Genomic DNA, 21,309 nt, shown 5'->3' with positions numbered 1-21,309 from the left:
CGAGCTGTGTGACTGTGCAAGAGTTGTGCCATGGGCAGCTGTGCCATGGGGAGCTGTGCCATGGGGAGCCGTGCCATGAGGAAGGAGCTGTGCCATGAGGAGGGAGCTGTGCCATGCGGACGGAGCTGTGCCATGAGAACGGAGCTGTGCCATGAGGAGGGAGCTGTGCCATGGTGCTCCGGGAGCGGGGCTGTGCGGAGCGTTGGGTGCTCTCCCCACCGGCGCTGGGATCCCAGCCCCGTTTCCGCTCCCACCCCGCTGCACCCCGTGGGCCGCGGCCCCGGTGGAAACACACCTGGGGAGTGGGTGGGGGTCACCCCGGCCGTGCCGCTTCACGGCCCGCCGCGCACGGCCGGAAAAACACGGCTCCAGCGCGGGAGCCAGGCCTGGGAGGGACGTGCCGTATGCCACCACGGGCACCTCTGGGCATCCCCGGGATGTCTCTGTGTCCCCATGGACTTTGTGTGTCCCCATGGTGTCTGTGTGTCCCCAAGGTGTCTGTGTGCTGTCCACACCGTGAAGGTTCCACGAGTCCTGGCCACCCCTGAACCCTGCCCAGGTCCCAAAATCCTGCACACGGGGCTCATGGCCCCAGGGCCCGCGGGGTAGATGTGCAGCTCCACGGCGACACCCGTGCCCGCCGTGACATCCGAGGTGACACTCCAGGGGGCTGCAGGGACAGTAGGCCCCGCGGCGTCCCGGCCCCGCCCCCGTGGGCGGTTTGGGGCCAAATCCCCACAAACCAGGTGCGGGGTGGCGGCGGCAGAACATTCGTGTGCGGAACGTTCGGGTCGCGGCGCCACGTTCCCGCCGGAGCTGTTCGCGGCCGGACCGGTCCCCCGGCGGCAGGTGAGGCCCCGCGGGGCTGCGGGAGGCGGCGGGGCCGGGATGGCCCCGGGATGGCCCCAAAGCCAGGGCGAGCCGGGACCTGCTGGACCTCGGCCTGGTGCACTCGGACCCGGCTCTCCTTCCCTGTGGGACCCGCTGGCTGCGGGGCCTGCGGCGGGGCCGCGTCCGTGCCCGCGGTACCTCGGGAATGGCGGGGCGAGGTTTTTTCCTATTCCTGCTCTGGGACGTGCCGTGAGTAGGCTGCGGGCAGAGAGCTGGAGGGTGGGAATCAGCTCTGGAATGAGACTAGAATAAAGCCCTGTGAGGGTGGGGAGGCCCTGGCACAGGGTGCCCAGAGAAGCTGTGGCTGCCCCTGGATCCCTGGAATTGTCCAAGGCCAGGCTGGACGGGGCTTGGAGCAGCCTGGGATAGTGGAAGGTGGGACTGGATGGGCTTTAAGGTCCTTTCCAATCCAAACCTTTCCCTAGTTTTTGTTTTGTAAGAAGGGAAGGACAGTCAGCATCTCGGCCATTATTTGAAACCTTTTCCAAGTCTCTTTCTCTTAGTTACTTTATGATTTTCTAAGAATACAGTATTTTAAAATTATTTTCTAAAAACAAAGTAATTTTTACATCTCTGTTGTAGGAACAGCCGGGAATCCCTCTGTATTCACATGCCTGTGGATGAGGAAGGGGTGGGATCCTGCAGGTCAGCCGTGCACTGCTCACAGCTGGAGTGATGATTATTCCCATAACAACCCAGTTTGGAATAGCTCAGAGTAACTCCAAGGATCATTTTACTCCAGGAGATGCATTTTGTGGCCTTTGTCCTCAGAAAGTGCAGAGGGCAATGGCACAAAGGGGACAGGGGTGTGCAGTGGGTCAGCTCCCAGTTCGCACTGGTTTTGTTGTGCTGGGAGCTGGGGAGAGCCCTCCAGCTGCTTTGAATTCCTCAGTCACAGGAGGATGAGGGCTTGGATTTTCCCTTCCCAGGGGGGTTTGAACCTTCCCTTCCGAGGCAGCAGAGCCACAACTCTGCACTGCCACCATCTTCCCATGAGCTCTAGGGACAAACTTTGTTTCCGGGTGTGCTGTGCCAGAGCTGGTGGCAGCAGTTATCCCTGAGCACTGGGAGGGGATGGGAAACAGCCCCTGCCGGATTTGCTTCCCCCTGTCCCAAGTGTGTGCACGCACCATCACCCCAGCTCTCTGAAATCCATCATTCCCAGGCCTGGCTGAAGGGGCTGCTGTTCGTTAATTCGTTAATTAAATACAGGCTGGTGGGAATGGGGTTTTTGGAAGGAGCTGGAGGAACAGTGGGAGCACTGAGAGCGTCAGCCACGCTCATCCTGGGAAAACACAGCTTCCAGTTCATGTCCCTCCTACTGCTCAGGGCATTCATACCTTGCCATGGCCACGGGTTCAGTTTAGGCTGTGAATTAGGTCGGGTTTTTACACTTTAGTCTCTCCAGAGCAATGCAAAGGCGTCACACGAGCTCTGCCGTGACCTGCTTTGTTTTTTTCCATGCTGGTGGCAAATGTCAGGAGTTCCCACGGTCACCCCGCTCTGGGCTTGAAGCCACTGTGCTCCCCCAGATGTTTCCACCCTAAATCACAAGCTTGTTTTGCAGAAGCAGAAATTGAGGTTGATTTGCAAAAGAAAATCTGAGCAGGGCCAGTGTCTGGGTGGGGAAATGCTCCGAAGGTGGAGGGGAGAGACCGCAGGGCTCACGAAAATAAACACTTGTGCAGCCTGAGCTGGGGGCAGCCCTGGTCACCTCTTCCCTGGGGAGCTGCTGGGCTGGATCCCCTTGGTTCCAGCTCTTCCCTGCAGTGGGAAGCTGGGCTGGGAGGCTCTTTGAGCTGAGCTGCTCCTCTAATAGGCATTTAGCAAGAAAAGGGTAAAAATCAGGTTGCTATTGCCTTCGTCAAGGAGGTGTCACGGGCGCTGTTGGAGAGTGAGAACTTGTCATCCTTTGGCTGTTTCCTCTTGTCATGGAACCCCTCTGGGGATGTTTTGGTGCTGATTGGATTCTGGGCAGCAGATCCCTCTCTCTCCTGCCACCGCCCTGTTCTCTCCTCTCTGCTCCCCGGTGCTGTCTGGAGAGGATGCTCCAGGCTGTGCAGAGGGATTTAGGATTCTTCACAGAATGGTTTGGGTTGGAAAGGACCTTAAAGCTCATCTCGTTCCACCCCCTGCCTGCCAGCAGCCTGGGATAGTGGAAGGTGTCCCTGCCCATGGCAGGGAATGGAACTGGGCTTTGAGGTCCCTTCCAGTCTAAACCATTCTGGGATTCTATGAAAACTGGTTCATCATTAAATTAGCTGGATTGTAGGGATTGGAGGCTGTGCAGGGAAGGGTCTCTTCCTCCTGTTCCATCATGGCAGGACCCAGGGATGCTCAGACTGCCCAGGATGTGGCACTCTGAGGCAGGGACATAAATTATACAGCAGATATTATTCAAATGAAGGCTGCCACTCTCCCTGGGTGGGAATAACCCCCTGGGTAATCCCTGCCCGTACTTATCAGCTCCCATAATTGCTTTCTGCAGAATCGCTTCAGCCCAGCCGTGCTGGCAGGATGCTGCTCCCCCTGCTCTTCCCCAAGGTGTGCCGGCCCCTCTGCTGCCTCCTCCGGGACCTGTCCCGCTGCAGATGGGATGGGAAGAGGGCTGGCTGTCCCCACAGGGCTCTGCACACAGCCTGGGCCACCTACAGCAGTGGCATCACCCCTGTGTTCACCAGGGCTCTGGCTTTTGGTGACAAAGTGGCCATCGTTGACCAGAACGGGGAGCACACGTACAGGGACCTGCTCAGCCAGAGCCTCCGCTTATCCCAGGAGATCTGCAGGGTCCTGAAGTGCCCCAGCAGGGACCTGAGGGAAGAGAGGATCTCGTTTCTGTGCCCCAATGATGCCTCATACGTGGTGGCCCAGTGGGCTTCGTGGATGAGCGGGGGCATAGCGGTGCCCCTGTACAGGAAACACCCTGTGCCGGAGCTGGAATACGTGATCCAGGATTCCCAGAGCGCTCTGCTCATCGCTGCCGAAGAGTTTGTGGGGAAAATAACCCCCAGTGCCAAGAAACTGGGAGTCCCAGTGCTGCCACTTCCCAGGTCTGGTGGTGATGGATCCACGAGCCCTGCAGCCATGGAGGAGGGGCCCTTGTCGAGCTGTTCCTCGTGGAAGGACAGAGGAGCCATGATCATCTACACCAGCGGGACAACGGGGAGGCCCAAGGGTGTCCTCAGCACCCATGAGAACGTGCAGGCTGTGGTGAGTGCTGCTGCCCCTCTGCCGAGCTCGTGCCAAGGTACAAAGCTTTGGAATCTGGAGGGGATTTGGGGTTACAAACACACCTTCACATTCCCAAATTCCTGCAGAGAGCTGCAGGGCTGCAGCTCTGGAATCCTCCACACTGGGAAGGTGAACGCACAGCAGCACGTGAGGCTCTAAACCGTGGCCTGTTCATGCTGCAGCTGCATCCCAAGGCAGGTGGATTCTCCTCCCTGCTTTCCTGGAAAGCAGAAGGGATGAAACCTGCAGTAAAAAACCTGATTTCTTTGCAGATTGCTTTTCTACCCTGTGACTAGGGGAGAATCTTTGCTCCTAATTGGAAAATATCTTAGCCCTGCCCAGTGCTGTGTGAAGCCTGTGCATTATTCAGCTCTGTATCCCCAAGGCAAAAAATCCATTAGCTCTCAGAGCCAAAAGGAATTAAAAGTTTGAATAAGCCTGCTGACTAGCTCACCACTTGGTTATCAGTGCCTGCAACTGCCAGACTCCTGCCATTAGGGAGAGAGGGCAGGGAAGGCAGGGATGCCTCCGAGAGCTGACGGTGCTCAGGGTGCTCGGATACCGCAGTGTCCCGAGAGGAATGAAGGCCTTGATGGATAGAGCCATGCCTTGGCTATATTGGGCAAAGAATCTGTTCCCTTACAAATATGCTGATTATTTGGGGGGTGGCCTGAGCAGTCCCCATCCTTTGTGCTGTCCAGCAGGAAGCCTAAAAGCTGCTCTCTGCCCTGTGGAGGAGGGCTGTGAGAGACACGACCAAATTCCACTGTTCAGATGCTTTTCTTATTTTTAGGTGGCTGGAAATAAGCTTTGCAATTGCCAGTGCTGGGCTCTGAAGGGCATTGTTGACCCAGAAACCTGATAATTATCCCTTCAGATAATTATCCCTTCAGAGCAGAGTGTTTTGGAAGCTTGCTACTCGCATATTTTTTACTAACATGAAACCTACTTTCTGTTTATCAGCAATTTCCTGCTCCTGCTGATTATCCCTTACAGGTGCTAAAAGCCTGATGTCATCAGTGTCCAAACCATGGCAACAGAATTCTGGGAAAATCAGCTTTTTGATTACTACTTCTGCCAAATCTGTACGTGCAGCAGCAGATTAATATTCGTGTATGTCCTACTTAAAATCATTGTTGATATTTCTCAGTAACAAGAAGGGCTTTGCTGGTTTAAAGACACATCCTGACAGGATGCTGAAGGGGTTCCTCTTGCGTCCTGCTGTTGTGGTGGGAATTTTTCTCATGCTGATCCTGAAGGAAAGATTTTGTGCCCAGGCAGGCCGGGGATTCCTGCCGGGGAATTTGGGGCCTGAACACTTCGGGAATACCTCGGGAGAATCTTTCCTCCTGCCCTAAGGCCACGCTGTTTGTTTTCTTCTGCAGACCACGGGGCTGGTTGAAAAATGGGAGTGGAAGAAGGAGGATGTGATCCTGCACGTGCTGCCTCTGCACCACGTCCACGGGGTGATCAATAAGCTGCTGTGCCCGCTCTGGGTGGGAGCCACGTGCGTCATGTTCCCGGAATTCAGCGCGCAGACGGTGAGCCCGGGGGGATGCTGGAATCCAGCGGCAGGACCCGGGCACTGCAGTTAGAGCACCTCTGGGAATACGTTCCTAAAGAATTCCAGCCCCCTCAGCCGCTGCCCGTGCGTGGTTCACAGCAAAGGGTGGTGTTGGTTGGGTGCTCGGCCCAGGGTAAATGTGCTGTTCCAGAGGGTGCAGCTTGTGGAAGTGTGATGTTGGAATGGGAATGCTGCACTGCCCCTCCCAGCCCTGGGCTGAGGGGTCTGGCTGGGGGTGGGTGGACCTCTCTTTGTACCCACTGAGAGCATTTCCATCAAGAATTAGGGTTGTGAATTTTTTTTTAGTGCCAGGAAAGGTGGAAGTACTGGATTCTCTCTTGTGTGTTAGTGGTGTGCTGCTGGTTGATTTTTTTTTAGTGGCTTGCATTTCCCAGAATCCCAGAATTTCTGAGGTTGGAAAAGACCTCCAAGCTCACCAACCCACCCTGTGACCAATCCCCACGTTGTCACCCAGCCCAGAGCACTGAGTGCCATGTCCCGTCATTCCTTGGACATCTCCAGGGACAGGGCCTCCACCACCTCCCTGGGCAGCCCCTTTCAAATTTTCCCCTTCCAGTCCTACATCCGTAGTGTTCTGTATTGCATTACACAACAGAACGCAGCCTTCTGAGGTTTTTGCTGCCCAGGTAAGGGAAATCCTGGTTTTCCTCACTTGCATGGAAAGATGGCTCTTCCTCTGTGGAAAAACAAGAGTTAAGAGAGCTGTCGGGTTGGGCTCTGTGATGTGAGAGAGAGTTTGCAGATCCAGACCTCCTTGCAGCTTTTAGGAAAGGTGGCAGGAGGGGATCCTTACTGGAATGATGCATTTACAGTGTCCTTTTCTGTCTGAGCCAGGAAACCCCAGTGCCAGTGTTCTGCGTCTCCTTTGTTCCCTGCAGCAGTGGCACACGATGGAAAGAAGGGAAGGAAAGGGACAAGCAGCAGTAAAGGTGGAAGAGGTTCTGCATTTCCCAGCCCCTGGGATGCAGAACCATCCATCCACGTCTCCCAGTGTCCTGGGTGGTGTCTGCAGGGTCACTGTTAAGGGACAGCTGGGTTTTCAGGTGCTGCTGCCACTCTGAGCAGAGAGGAAACAGAAGTGTGTTGTCACTGCAGGAAAGCCTGTGCTGGGTAACTTCCCAGGCTGCTCTCCCTGTCTGTGTTTATCCTCATGCTGGGAAGGCTTGTCCCATAGAAAGGACAAAGTGCACAGGTGTGGGATACACCTGGAAGCTTCTGGCAGTGCTGCTGCCAGGTGAGAGCGGGCTCAGCTCCGACTGGAGCGACTGCAGGGCCGGGTGATTCTTCCTGGCTCGTTTCTGCTTCTCAGAGCAGCAGCCACAGAAAATGCACACTTCCTTTTTTCTCTCGGGATGCCTCTGACACCTGAGCACTGATCCTTTTTGGGGGGACAGCCCCAGAACCCCAGAGGGGCAGCTCTGCACTTCACGAGAGTGAGTGGATGCTGTGGTAGAAGGCAGGAAGGTCCCCGGCTGCTCTTTCACCTCAATGGTCGCTGCCAAATTATCTTCCCCGACTTTCGGGTGACCCCAAAGGCTCGGGGTGCAGCAGGGCTGTGCCGGAGCAGCGCCGGAGGTGCCGGTGAGAGGCGGGGCCGGCGCTGAGAGGCTGGAGCAAAGCCTCTGGAGGGCGCGGTGCTCCACATCCTGTGCCACCGGTGATTGATGCTCCCTCGTACCCTCCTGTTTTCCTCTGCTCTCTCCCGACATCTGCAAATCAATGAGCTGACGTTGAGGGATGGGGTCGGGATCGGGGGAGCGGGACCCCCGTCCTGCCTGCTCTGATCAAAGCTTTCCCCAGATGGGACACGAGGGGACAGCGCCGGGGTGGCCGCTTGGCCCTGGAGCTGAACCTGGGCAGGGAGGGCGGCTGGTGAGGGCACCACGCCTTGGGCGGGGCTCTCAGGTGCAGGGGGCTCCGAAGGAAGGACGGCATTTGCTTCTCGGGTTTCTTTTATTCCCTTTATTTTCCCGAAGATCTCCCCTGGGAGCTGCAAGTGGTTTGATGGACATTGCAAGGCAAGCACGGGAGGGTAAATAAGGCTTTCTCCTGGAGTTTATTGCAAGCTGGCTTTCAGTTCCACTCTATTTTCACCAGCTGTTTACAAAGTGCCCTTTGCTACTGAAATCAGCTTTCAGCAAAGCAGCAGTGCAGGATTTTGCCAAAGGAGGCCGAGTTTTGCCGTGTGCTTTTTTTCCTTGGCTGCACCTTGAGAAAGCAGCCAATTATAGTGTGATATAAAGAAACTCGACTGGCAGCTAAAACACTTGACAGGCTGATCAAAACAAGGCGAGGAACTTACTCTCAACCTGCTGCAGACATATTTAGCCTTGAGTGATACTGGCAAAGGTTCAAGAGAAACCGCAGCAGCACGCCCGATGTGTGTTTGGTTTCTAATCACTAACACTTCATTATACAAAATAAATACTTTATTATTACAGTGTTTATTAAATTACATAATTTGCGGCGTGCCTTATAGTCATGGATACAGATGGCAGTCTGGTTTTGGTGGTGGGAATAATGCTCTTTTTTTTCCCTGAGAAGACATTCCCAGCCCCAGACCACGGCTCGCTTGTCGTTCCCTGTGGTGCAGGGCTAGGAGGTGGCAGCTTTCAGACCTTTACGTCTGTTTTTGGGAGCTGTCCAAGGAAAGGTTAAAAATCAGGGCTGTGGAGTAGCCCTGGTGTCCTGACCAACATCCTTCCCCTCACTAAAACAGCATGTGATGTCTGTGGCTACTGCTGGGGCCACGAGGACTCATTAAAGTGTGCTGAGGTGCCTCAAGCGTGAAAGTTGCTGCATAAAATCAGATTCTTTTTATTAAATGAGGACATCCATTACTCTGCACTAGCTACTGTACATGTTATAATTCACTTTATAGCACCATCTGTTAAGACTGTCTTGCTTAAGCTTTTCGTAGCATTTTTTTATTGCAAGTTATTAAAAAATATGGCTGCATCTATTAATCATTTATTAATAAAGGGTTTATAAATGGACCCTTAGTTTCCAGAATTAGTTGACTCGTACATGATGTACTGAGTCCTCTGGTGCTTGTGCTCCTTGGGGTGCAGTGTCTTCACAGGGAGCCCTCCTGCTGCCTGGAGCCCGTGGGAGCAGCATCCAGTGCTCCTGTCCGTGCTTCTGGGACTGGGAATGGCAGGGGTGCCTGTGGAGGGAGACTTTTCAGCAGGGGTGGGTGCAGAGCAGGCAGGAGAACAGCAGTGAGCCTGAGGGGTGTTCTGCCAGCAGCTGTGTGGGGCACGGCTGGCTGTGGTGTTACTGTTTTATTGCTTTATTGGTTTTCAGGAGTGAGAACTGGGAGGGCAGAAGCCTCCTCTGGAGCCAGAGCAAGCTGCAGCCTCAGCACCCCTGCACGATCCTCCCTCCACAACCTGCTCCCAAGCTGAGTTTACTCTTCAGCTGCTCTATTCCTGTTTGCATTTCTCACCTGCTGCTGACCTGTCCCAGATGCTGGAGTAGGAATTTCTTGTCCAGGAGTAGGAATTTTAAAGGTGCTGTGTTTGTGCTGGTTTTGTGCACTTTGGTGGCCAGAGGAGAAGAGATGAGTGTCTCTGTTAAGGACGGAGTGCAGGGTGAGCCTTTTCCTCCTGACCAAGGCTCTGAGCATCGGGGCTTGCACCGAGCACCCTCTGGAGCATCCATTCCCAGTGGGTCCCTCCCTCCATGTCCCTCCCTGCATCAGTTCAGGCACAGCCTGTGGTGTGACCATTGCTCTGTGGGAATGTCAGTGAGTCTGGAGAGACAAACCTGGGGAAGCTGAGTGTCCCCTGTGCTTGCTGTGACAGTCACACACTGATGTCCCTGTTCCTGACCAGGCACCTTTTGGACAGGAGCGTTTTGGAGCAAGCTGTGAGGTCAGTGTCTGCTTTGCAGGATCTTCTGCTGTGGTTTTTGGCCAAAGAGGACTCATTTTGAGCTTGAACAACAGGAAGAGCTTGTCTTTGCCTTGGACACCCCTGATTTTGCCTTGAGGGGAAGATGCTCTAATGGCAAAAGGTTCCCTGTCAGCTCTCTGCGTTGATAAACACGAGATCAGATCCTGGGAGGTCTCCCAGGCTTTTGTGCAGAGTGGGAAATAAGAGTATTCAGAAACTTGAAGGAAGAAACTTGCTCTGATGAGTGATGGGAGAGATTCCTCTTGTGGCAATCTCCACTCCGGGTGACCCAGTTGTGGCGCGTGCTGCCCGCTCGGCTCTGCTGGGCAGGTTTGAGCTGTGATGTGCTGCCTGTGCACTGACAGCCCTGGCTGTGCCCTGCAACCCCTTCCATGATAAATATGCCAAGATGCAGATTTCCTGCCCTGCAGTTCCAAGAGCTGCTGTTTCAGTGCCAGCCTTGCTGCTTGTCTGACTAAGGTGCTCCGAGGATGAAGCCCTCTAAAAACCGTGCCCTGTTTTACAATGTCGCGCTCAGAGCCATCAAAATCGTCTTGTTTGGACCCTTCTTTCTAGGGAAGTAGGAATGCTGCGTGCCCAAAGATGGTGTGTGATTTGGGACAAGCTTCCCCTGACGTTCTGTCCCCTGTGGCACCTTTTCCCCATGGTGGGAGGGAGCTGCAGACCTGGCACAGGATGAGTGGGAGGTGTTGCTCCGGGGTCGCTGCTGCGTCGTGTGCTCACAGCCCTGAATTCCTGGAGGCCAGGAAAGCCTGTGCTGTATCTGGGAGCAAACTTTGTCCTTGTCACTGGTGTTCTCTGTGTGAGCCAGGCTGGGCTGGGTGCTGGGGCTTTCTACCTTGGCTGGGCTGCACAGGGAGATCCAGGGCTCGGCAGTCGCTGTTGCCTCCGGGAAGGAAAAGCGTGCACTGCACCGAGCTCTCCCCTGGATCTGTCACTTCTGCACACATCACTCTGGGCAGCTCTTTTGGTTTATTTTTAAAAGAAAAGAAATCCAAGCAGAGGAGCCTGAGCTCCAACATCCAGGCACGCTGGGGATCGTGGCCCCCATCCAGTTTCAGCTGGAGAGAGGCTGAAAGTCTTTTCATCTGTTAATGGGAGGCTTCAGAGGAGTAATTTTATTTCAGACTCAAAGAGGAGTCGGTGGAGGGAGGAGCAGGTCACTGGTGAATGGATTATGTTTGATCACTTCTCACAGACCTGGCTTTAAAAAGTTAGAGGTTTTCTTTCCCATCTCCCCAGATCTGCCGTCTGTCCTCAGCATCTGTTCCCAAGTAATGGCTTTTGATGTGTGTGGGGAAATATAAAAAATGGAACCAGAGCCTGTCATATTTACTTATATTTCCAGGTCCCAGGGAAAGCACTTGCTCCTTTCAGTATGCCTCCAGCGTAGGAAGGGTTTAAAAGCTTCAGCCTGGAATGCAGAGGGGCCATCAAACTGTGCTGATGAATAAATGATTAAAACCAGAGTCACACAGAGCACAAACAGTTCGGGGTTATAACAAACATGAGACGAAGCCACCGAGGGCCTGATTTCTCTTTGAAGAGAAGAATGTTTCTCTCTCTCTGGATATTGCTCCTGAAGTGTTGGAGGCTCAGTCCTTGGGAGAGAGCAGAGCTCCCCTTGGTGCTCTCCCATCTTACGTGCCCATCTGCTTTTCTGGGATAATTTGGTGTTGGATGTGTGTGCATGGTCCTGCAGTCCCTTCACTGCTGCTGTTGAGTTACAGGAGCTTCCCACCCTTGTTTGGCACAGGGTCTCACCAAACAAGCAGCTGGTTTGGCCGCAGCCCTGTTGCTGCCACAGACATTCCGAAAATCACCGGCATCCCTTTTCCTCGACGGTGCTTCCCACATGGCAGCGGTTGATGCTAAACACAGACCCATCTCCTCGAGTGAAAGGGAAGTAAAGGGCTGAGTTACCCTTGCATTAGAGGGATTGTTATTTTTGAAAAGGTTTAAAAAGAGTCAATTACAACTGAAAATGGCGCAATAATTTTATAGAAGAGAGGAGCTGTTGTGTCTGTCAATAGAGGCAGCACCACGGGCTGCCTGTGATCTGTTTGTGGGCTGATGGAAAAATCCATGCTGATATTTGCTTCCTTTACAGCTTGCAGTTCTTCTGACTGGTTTTGGGAATCTTGTATCAGCCAGAATCTTACATGGGGTTTGCCACCTTCTCTTCTCCTTCTGCATGAGAAGATGCCCAGGTATTGAATTTGGTGGTTCTGGCTGGTTCATGGCATTGCACATCTCCCTCTGTAAAGGGAAAAGTCATTCCCTTTCCTCCTCTGTGCTCACATCTCTTCCTCCAGATGATCTTAGCAGGTCTGGAGGCTGGTTGGGAAGGTTGCTGTATGGACTGACCACCCCTTGGAGCAGCTTGGATGTTCCTCCATCCTCATTCACCGTCTGCGAGCTGGCAAAAATACGTGGGAAAAATCTCCCAGCTGTGCCTTGTTGCGCTTGTTTTGTACCCACTGGTGTCATTTTCTCCTTTTTTTTTCCTTTAATGATGGCAAAATCCCACTGGCCAGCTCATTATATGCTTCTGAGCAGTGGGAGGGGAGGAAAATCAGGAATGTCATGCTGACGGGAAGGCTCTTGGGAACATTAGGTCTCCCACTTCTCTGCTGGCACAGGCAGCCCTGACCTGAAGCATTCACTGCCGTTATTGCTGGTGGGAAGCTGTTCCCACTCTTGCTTTCTTGCAGTGAGAAACTTTTTGTTTCTAGCCCTTGGTTATCTTGAAAGGAATCTTGATCCATCTCCTGAGCACATTGCATCGGAAGGCTGCTGCTTCCCTTCTTTGCAGAGCCCTGCCGCCCTGGCACGCAGTGCCACGTTTGCTTCCCGAATCCAGGGCTTTTTAAAAGTGCTTGGAGGCCTGAGGTATCAGGTGAGCAAACCAAAAGGGAGTTTTGGGCTGCCAGTACCCTGTGCACTGGGAGTTAACGTGGTGATGGGGACACGGGATAGCACAGGGGGAGATGGATTGTGCTGCTCCAAGCCCAGTGCTCTCGGAACACGCCAGCTGCTGGAAGGACAAAGCTGGCCCCTTGCACTGGGTTGATTGATTAGTCCCAGGTAACGAGGATTTCCCACAAATCCTTCTCTCTGAGCATGGAGTTATAGTTAGAAGCCAGCAATAGCTGTTTCAGCAGGCTGGGCAATGCCAAGTCCTCTGGCCAGCTCGGGCTCTGCGGAGCGTTCGGAGCTGCCAGCTTTGTACCACGGCTTAGCCCTGCTAAAACACATGGGAAGGATCCAGATTTGGCTGAGCAGGAGCAGAGCAGGTGGAGAGGTTTGGCTGTCAGCAGCTCGCCCCGGCAGCTGGTGGCACAAATCCAAAGGCAGCTGCTTATCCTCAGGACGGGGCTGTTGCTGGGCGAGCCGGACTGACGTGGAAAAAGCTGCTCCCGTGGCTGGAGTGCAGGAGGGAGGATTTTATCTCTGGCAGGAGTTGAGCTGGCATGTGAGGACAGGGGACTCTGGGGTGCAAGAGAGACTTGCTCTGTGTAGATGGGTTTTGGGGTTTTTTCAAATCCAAAATCATGTGACAAAAACTCTGCTGCATGGCCAGACTGGAAGTCTGCCTATGCTCCCACAGCTGCTCGGGGCTTGGGAAGGCAAAACAAACTCCCACAGCAAGGACTGAACAACCCCTGAGCGGCTGTTTCCCTTCAATCCCCTCAGCACTGTCCTGATCCCTGCTTGCCATCACGCGTCCTTCCCTGCCCACAGCCGTGGCTCTCGGGAGCACCAGGCTGAGGAGAGCAGATCCATTCAGCCCTGGCTTTGGGGAGATCCTTCTCCACCCTGCTGCCTAGAGTGGGAAAGATATTGGGGAAAAAAGGGGCTGGGAGGAGCATGGGGGAGGTGAGACCCCTCTAAGTGCAATTTTACCTAATCTGGCTGGTAGGGATCTTGCTGGTAGGTGGGTTTCTGCAGGGAGTGAAATGTTCCTTCTCTGGGCAAAACACCCATCAGTGCAGGAAATCACATTCCAGTTCTACTTTCCCTTTCCCAGGGGATCTTGCAGCGCTCATGTCCCACCTCCCAAGGTGTCCGGTGTCCACCTTGTGCATTCACCTCTCCTCACCGAGGGCCATCCCTGGGCTGGGGACAGCATCAGCTCCCTCCTGTTGGGTGGGACGGTGCCTTTGTGGACGTGTCCTGCTCTTTAACATCAACCACCCGGTGCTGGGAGGGGTTTTTAGGAGCCGATTGTTCTGGAGCAGTGGAGTGCGAGATGCGGGGGGAGGCGGCGCCGGCGCAGCCAAGGAGAAAGGGATGAAACGGAGCCCGAGCGAGCAGAACGGAGGGAAGGGGCAGAGTGACAGCATGAAGGAGAATCCCTGGCTCACCTTCAATCAATCCCTGCCTTGCCTCGCTCGTGTGCGGCTGAGCGTGCGCGGGGAGCGCCGAGGCAGCGCTCGGTGTCAGGAGCTGTTAGGGAATACATTTGTCACCGGCGGGGCAGGGACCGGAGCGTGGGGACAGAGGCGCCGTCAGCGGGGCCTCTGATTTATTGATGGCTTTGGATCGCTCCTGTCTTGGGAAGAGCTTACCTGGGGGGGAGGGTGGTGAGGTGTGGGAGGAATGGGCTCAGTTGTGACATCTGTGGCTCTGACCCGTGGTTGGCTGCTCATCCCAGAGGTGTCTTTGTCTGCGTCCCAGCAGAGCTGGCTGCTGGAATTTGTCCCCATTCATAGTTCCCACAGGTTAGCTGAAGGACATTATTCCCACATGACAGGACTAAAAAATGCCATTTCCATCATCTCATGAGTGTGCTGGTGGGTGGGGGATCCACTGGTGGGATGAGATCTGAACACTGTGCTTTGGGAAATAGGGGCGTGTTGAAAGTTGGGAACTTGTTCTGGACAGGGATGAGGGGCACACAAGAGCTTCCAGCTGTACTGCCATGAAATCTTAGATAGCAAAGGAGTGTTTTCATCCATGTGTGTTCCCTTCCTTCCTAGGTGTGGGAGAAGCTCCTGAGTTCCGAAGCTCCCCGTGTCAGTGTGTTCATGGCAGTGCCCACCATCTATGCCAAGCTGATGGAATATTACGACAGGCATTTCACCCAGCCCCAAGTGCAGGATTTCGTGCGTGCCTTTTGCCAGGAGAACATCAGGTGGGTGAGCTGTGTGGCTCACTGGATGCTCCAGGTTTTCCTCTCAGCATCACCTCTTTCAGTGCTGGTTGTTGTGCTTTGGGGTCTCTTTGACAGGAACAAGGGTGACATTATTTAATTATGAGCCACTCTTGCATGGGAAAGCCAGCAGGGGCTCGTTATGTGTGTCACCCTGTGTAACACACGGCTGAGGACTCTGTCCTGCAGCCCAGCCTTGTACTCCAGCATCTCTTTTAAGAGGCTGTCCTGCTTAACTTAAACCCCATGTCAAGCAGAGAGTGTGAGGGACATCTTTGGTACTGGTTAAAAACCTCCTGGGGCTTCAGGTTTTACGTAGAGCTTTTTGTGCCCCCGTGTCAGGCTGCAGGTTCCCTGCAGCAATGGTGATCTTGGATACTCCCTTATTGCCTGGGCTTTCCCTGTGCAGGTTAATGGTGTCAGGCTCAGCAGCCCTGCCTGTGCCTGTCCTGGAGAAGTGGAAGAGCATCACGGGGCACACCTTGCTGGAGAGGTATGGGATGACTGAGATTGGCATGGCGCTTTCTAACCCTTTGCATGGAATCCGTGTCCCAGGTAGGAGTCTCCAGAGGGTGCCCCCTGTTTGGAGGCGTTTGCTGGGAAGTGGTCTGGGGTTTGCTCTGCACATGAGTGAGGAGAGGCCACAGTAGGAACAAGGATGCTGAGAATTGGCACTGGGAAGCCAGGACATGGGTGTGTGGGAAGTGGCTGCTGGGTTTCCTAGGGATCAAAGTTGTGTGGGCAGAGCTGGCAGTGGTGCCCACTGGCCTGACCAGGCTGGCACACTCCAGACTGATGCTTTATTACTTCCAAAATCTCGGTGAATTGAAGGAGTGTTTCTTCAGCTCCTGCTGCCTGGAGTTGTGTTTCTGGGTGGTGTCACACAGGATTCTCCCCACAGCAATGGTTGCCCAACCCATCAGTGCTGAACACTTAAAATAGGACGTCTGCTCACTCTTATTTTAGTGCCTGTTTCTTGCCTCTTCAGGAATTCAAAATTGTCACACCTCTCTGTACACTCTGGGCCTGTTCTCTCCTTGTCTTCCCCCCCTTCTCTGAGCTACACTTTGTGATTCCTCTCCATGGCTGTACTTTCTGGAACCTAGAAATAAATTGATCTGAGACATTGCAAATATAAAATGCCCTCGCTCTCCCTGTGGTTGGAGCGTGACCATCTGTGTGCCCACCCTGTGCCACCTGCCTCCCCACAGGCTGTCTGTGCAGGCGTGGCACCATATGCAGCCTCCTGGGGAACTGGTGTTACCCCAGGGGGTGTCCTGGGTGTCACAGCTTCCCACAGCACCCCAATCCCATGGGGTGCAGAAGCTGGGTCCCGCAGGGGTCACGCAGGGAGAGGAGAAGCCAAAACTCCCCCTCGTTGACTCCTCAGCCTGAGAACAGCTTGAAATCCAAACTCTGTTTTACTTTTGCAGGGTAACTGTCATTCCCTCACCCCACCTCAGCCAGTTTTATCTTCCTCCAGCAGCCCCATCCCTGCAGGCAGGAGAGGGAAGCAGGCAGGAAAGACAAGACTCCCATCTGCAGGAGCTCGAGCTGTGTGTGAGCCCCACACCCCGGGCTGACAGGGCAGGGAGCATTTCACTGCCCCTGTGGCCTGCTTATATTTGCTTTTTATTGATTTTCATGAGGGAAAATGAGTGGAGACTCCAGACATATCCCAGGGGACTAAAAGAGAGAAGAAATAAGACTGAAGGCAACATGGCAATGCAGAAGTTGGCACCCAGAAGGGCAGCTCCTGCCCCAGAGCTGGTGGCCGTGCTCCTGAGGCAGCATCCCTGTGGATCCCAGGGTCTGCAGGGGACCTGGGGACAAATCCTCTTGTGCAGCCAAAGCAGAGGGGCTGGGGACTGTCACTCCAGCCCCATCCAGGAGCTCCTGCAGCCCCAAGAGGGGAGAGAAGTGTCTCACAAAGGTGGGGATCAGCAAGAGACCGTACAGAAAGGAGGCTATAATTGAATAGGCTTGATTAATTTATTTCAGGAAGCGTCAGCTGGGAAGCAGATGGGTGAAGCTGAGGCATAATTTACTGGAGCTGTGAAAAAGCTTTTGATCTAGTGCCCTGTTAGAGGCTGGGTAGGAGGTCACCAGGTACCACAGAGCATCCCAGAGTCAGCTGATGGTGGGCTGGGACCAGAGGACATCTGCCAGAGGATTCCTCCTGGAGTGGGAGCAGCACACGTCCTTCTCTAGTGCTTTGACCTGTTGGAGTGAGCCCAGAGGAGGCACCAGGGTGATCAGAGGGATGGAGCAGCTCTGCTGGCAGAATTGGGATTGTTCAGCCTGGAGAAGAGAAGCTTTGGGGTGACCTAATGGTGGCCTTCCAGTTCGTGAAAGAGCCTACAAGGAAGATGAGGAGGGACTTTGGACAAGGGTCTGGAGTGACAGGACACAGGGAATGGCTTCCCACTTAAATTTAGGTTTAGATTAGATATTAGTAAGAAATTATTGTTTGTGAGGGTGATGAGGCCCTGGCACAGGGTGCCCAGAGAAGCTGTGGCTGCCCCTGGATCCCTGGCAGTGTCCAAGGCCAGGTTGGATGGGGCTTGGAGAAACCTGGGCTGGTGGAAGCTGTCCCTGCCCATAGCAGAGGGGTGGAATGGGATGAGCTTTAAAGTCCTTTCCAAACCATTCTATGATTCGTGAGCCTCTGAGGAGAGATCCTGGGGCTTCCCTTGCCCTCTTCCAGACACTTGGTGTGGCAGGGGAAGGGTTGAGTCCTTGGACCCTGCCCGCCCTGCCTGTGTCCCCACCAGTGTCACCAGCAATGTGTCCCCACTCTCCACCCACAGCACAGGTCTGAAGGGACGGGGATGGGGGTGTGGGAGCTTTAATTTCCAGAAGCAGCAAAGATGAAAGATTTGAAAGATAAATGTTTGCTTGTATATGGTTAAAACCCTGCTTAAAATGCCTCTGTTTTCACCAGCTCTCATTCTAATCCCCCCTGGTGCTGTTACTGTGAAGGGAGATGAATAATTCATGGCCGGAGAATGCCTCACTGGGCCTAATCACCACTTTAATTGGAGGTTTAGATCAGAGGCAGCTAATAGCTGCTACAGCGGGGACTCCGTGTATTGTTGACAGTGAGATCCTTGAGTGCCTTATCGTTGGCCTGTTCCGATCCTCCCGGGACACCGCGGCACAGAACAGCACCGAGCTACCCAGATACCGAAGGACACAGAGCACGGGGCCAATTAAATTGATCTGGGAAGAGCTGACAACTTTTTTAAACAGAGGAGAACGGGTGAAAGAAGAACGGTGTCACCCCCTCCTGCCTGCAGCCCTGCGACACCGCGGGCGAGGCGCCAGCATCGCTTAACATCCAGGAGCCTGCAAATTGGAGGGATGGAGAGGGGAAAGAGCAGGGATTTCTCCCCAGTTTCCCCTCAGGATTATGTCTGGGGACAAAAGGAAGCCAGTGCAGAGTGCTGACCCCCTTCTGATCACCCCAGCTGTGGCAGGACCTCTGGGGCCGTTCCTTTGGGGATGGGCCCAGATTTCTGCTGACCTGTTGGAGTTGGCACAGGGTGTATTTTGACACGGTGGGTGGGCCTGGGAAGCTCTAGTCATTGTTTTTGCACAAATTCTATGAATCCTGTCAGGTTTGTGGAGCTCTAATCAATGGTAGGAACTTTTTCAGCCTTTACAGATGTTGATTTCAAAGTTTGTCGTTTTCCCTAAATACCAGAAAAGCTTCTCCAGACAGAAACGTAAGGAAGCAGCTCTCCACCAGGGACTTGTTTTACATGCTGGTTTTATTTTAGCCCAGTAGGAGAGGCATTGGTGGGGCTGTGTTAGTAGCTGTGATCTGAAACACTGTGGGGAACACGTCACCTCCTCTGTGCCTTCAGATGTGCCAGCGCTGTGCTGATCTTTGGTGTCTCATTCCCAAGGGCTGGGAGCAGCAGTGGGCACTAATCCTGGAGTCCTGCTGCCCATGAGTCACTGCCCATTTCCATGTTGAGGTCTGCAGCTTGCATCCAGGGAAGAAGCATCTTCTGGGAAGGCATCAGGCTGATCTTGATTTGAAAAATTCCAAGTCTGTGAGAGCCCTTGGCAGTTCCTTGCATTGGTTTCTGCTCCCTCCCTGAGCTTTCCAGGACTGACTTTGTGGTGCCTGCCCACAAACGTGCCACGTCTTGTGGGCAGATTGGAGTCTGTTCACACACGGTGTTTCTCACCCTGGAGAAACCGTTCCCACAGAGGTTTAGAAGGTGGCTCCAGCAACCTTCCATGCGACACTGAGGGTGTTTTCCATGACTTGTTATTTGCTTTGAGGCCTCTTGGAGCCTCCCATGGCAGGTGCAAGATTGTTTGTAACACATATGGTGTGATTTTTAGGGTTGGCCTGTGCAGAGCCAGGAGCTGGACTTGATGATCCTTGTGGGATCCAACTTCTGTGATTCTCTGGTTCCATAAATACCTCGACACGGTAGCTCAGGGCACTTCTGGCTTGTGGCTCCTTCCTTCCCCTGCTGCAACCCTCTGTCTCTGAGTCCTGGCAGTGTGTGGCCTGGAGGTGGGAGCAGCCCAGGGGTGCTGGTGGTGAGGGGAGGACCTGGCTGTGCTGGCTGACCGGAATGCCAGAGGCAGTTTGGAGCGGAGCAGACACGGATCACGGAGCTGCCACGTCGCTTTGTGTTTATTTCCAGCCAGATTCGCTAATTGTTCGGGTAGTTTCGCTGCAATAAAATCTCACTCCCTCATAGCCCATCTGCTCTTGGCTGATCCTGCAGGGATGCCATAAATCTGGGCTACGACGACATATCCATTTCCATGGCAACTGACCAATGTAGCAGACAAAATCATGATGTCACAGATAGCAGATCTCCAGGGCTTCAATGGGAGGATGAGAGCAGGACAGGGAAAATGCCCCTTGAACCCAAATGCCTGAAATACAAGTGACAAGAGGAAGACAGGGCTGAGCTCCAGGTCCTGCACTCCCTGCTCTAGAGAATTCCCAGTGTCAAGGTGATCCTGGCAGACCTGGAAAGCATCAACTGGAGGCACTCCAGGGGAAAAGAATTGATCATCCTTTAAGATAAAGAGCACAGTTACCGACTTAGAGAATCACAGAATGGTTTGGTTTGGAAGGGATCTTAAAGCTCATCTTGTTCCACCCCCCCTGCCCTGGGCAGGGACAGCTTCCACTATCCCAGGGTGCTCCAAGCCCCATCCAGTCCGGCCTTGGGCACTGCCAGGGATCCAGGGGCAGCCACAGCTGCTCTGGGCACCCTGTGCCAGGGCCTCCCCACCCTCACAGGGAAGGATTTCTCCCTGATATCCCATCTCTCCCTGCCCTCTGGCAGTGGGAAGCCATTCCCCTTGTCCTGTCACTCCAGGCCCTTGTGAAAAGTCCTTCTGCAATTGAAACTCAGTCCTGTCCAGACCCGCTGAGCCACAGGTTGCTGTGAGCTGCTGTCCCTCTCCCTGCTCCCAGGGGATGAAGGTCACAGGCCCCATTCTGCCACAGGAGCCATCTCGTGCCATCAAGATGCCGAGCGAGGCCTGCTGAGGCAGCAGCTGCCCATCCCACAGGTCACAGGAACACAGCTGCCCTCTCTGCTGAGCTTTCAGGTGCTCCCCAGGAAGAACAGGCACTAAACCAGGGGGTGGGAACGCTGCAGGTCGGGGAGCTCTGGGTCACAGACCCAGCTTGCAGCTCAGTTGTGGTAGTTGTGACAGTGTCAGCTCCTTGGCTTTGAAATTGAAACCTGTGGAAGAACAGGGTGGTTTTGATCCCTGCTTTTCTCCTGTGATGTTTTGTCTCCAGTGTATTGATGTTTCCTAAAACTGAGATAATCCCTGGCAATTCTCAGCTGCTAAGCCTTTGCCTCCCCTGTCAGGTGCAGGCTGCAGAGGAGCAATCGCTGTGCTCTCGCTTTTCACAGCTTTGTGTAGGTTTTGTGGTGCCTTTCTTTTTTTTTTTTTTAAAAAAAAAAAAAAGAAACAGCTTCATTCCTGAGCTCTGAAGCTGTACAGATGTCTTCAAAGAGTGGCCAGGAGAGACTGTTCGGGGCTGAGACACGTTTGTGTTCAGAGGCATTCCCAGCACTGCCTGCTCAGCCAACGGCAGCACCTCCCTGACACTTCCATGCAGACACACGGTGGGATCGATGCCTTCCTGAAGGACACCCCCCGCTAGGAGGTTCTTCAGTGCCAGCACAGCCCACAGATGCCACTGACAGACGAGCAGCTGCTCTTTTGCATCCCTGATTTTGTGGTTTCCCAGAGTCTGGGCACCGTTTCCATGCTGTTCTCCTCCGCAGGTTCTGTGGGCACCCCGCTCCCCGGCGTGGAGGTGCGCATTGCCGGCGAGACCCTGAGGGACGGCGCTTGGTCCTACACCATCCACGCTCAGGGGGATGAAAACAGCACACAGGTACTGCTCAGCTGTCTTCTCTGCTGCTTCCCTTTGGAAAGGTCTTCGTTCAGGGAAAGTTCTCTCCTTCCCAGCCCTCTGAAACCCTGAGGACTGAGGCTTGTGCTGCTCTAATTCCCAGGAGCTCTGT

At 54.1% G+C, this 21,309-nt stretch overlaps 1 protein-coding gene across 5 annotated transcripts in view; it reads left to right on the top strand.

Moving 5' to 3' along the window:
* Window positions 1–684: 684 nt before the first annotated feature.
* ACSF3 (acyl-CoA synthetase family member 3) overlaps window positions 685–21,309 on the top strand; it is a 51,559-nt gene continuing 30,934 nt past the window's right edge. For 2 of the 5 annotated variants that reach the window (XM_042027005.1, XM_042027007.1), the window contains exons 1-6: window positions 856–1,080; window positions 3,380–4,101; window positions 5,508–5,663; window positions 14,607–14,761; window positions 15,189–15,334; window positions 21,067–21,179. In XM_042027005.1, the coding sequence (XP_041882939.1) occupies window positions 900–1,080; window positions 3,380–4,101; window positions 5,508–5,663; window positions 14,607–14,761; window positions 15,189–15,334; window positions 21,067–21,179 (1,473 nt within the window). In that variant the 5' untranslated portion in view covers window positions 856–899. The other 3 variants (XM_042027009.1, XM_042027008.1, XM_042027006.1) reach the window with 3 other exon arrangements.

The sequence above is a fragment of the Corvus kubaryi genome, unplaced genomic scaffold (assembly GCF_017639235.1).
Source record: "Corvus kubaryi isolate FWS band 111438036 unplaced genomic scaffold, C.kubaryi_AGA036_p1.0 37300, whole genome shotgun sequence".
Lineage (NCBI taxonomy): Eukaryota > Metazoa > Chordata > Aves > Passeriformes > Corvidae > Corvus > Corvus kubaryi.
The sequence above is the reverse complement of the archived record's forward strand: the minus strand, read 5'-3'. Positions and strand labels throughout refer to the sequence as shown.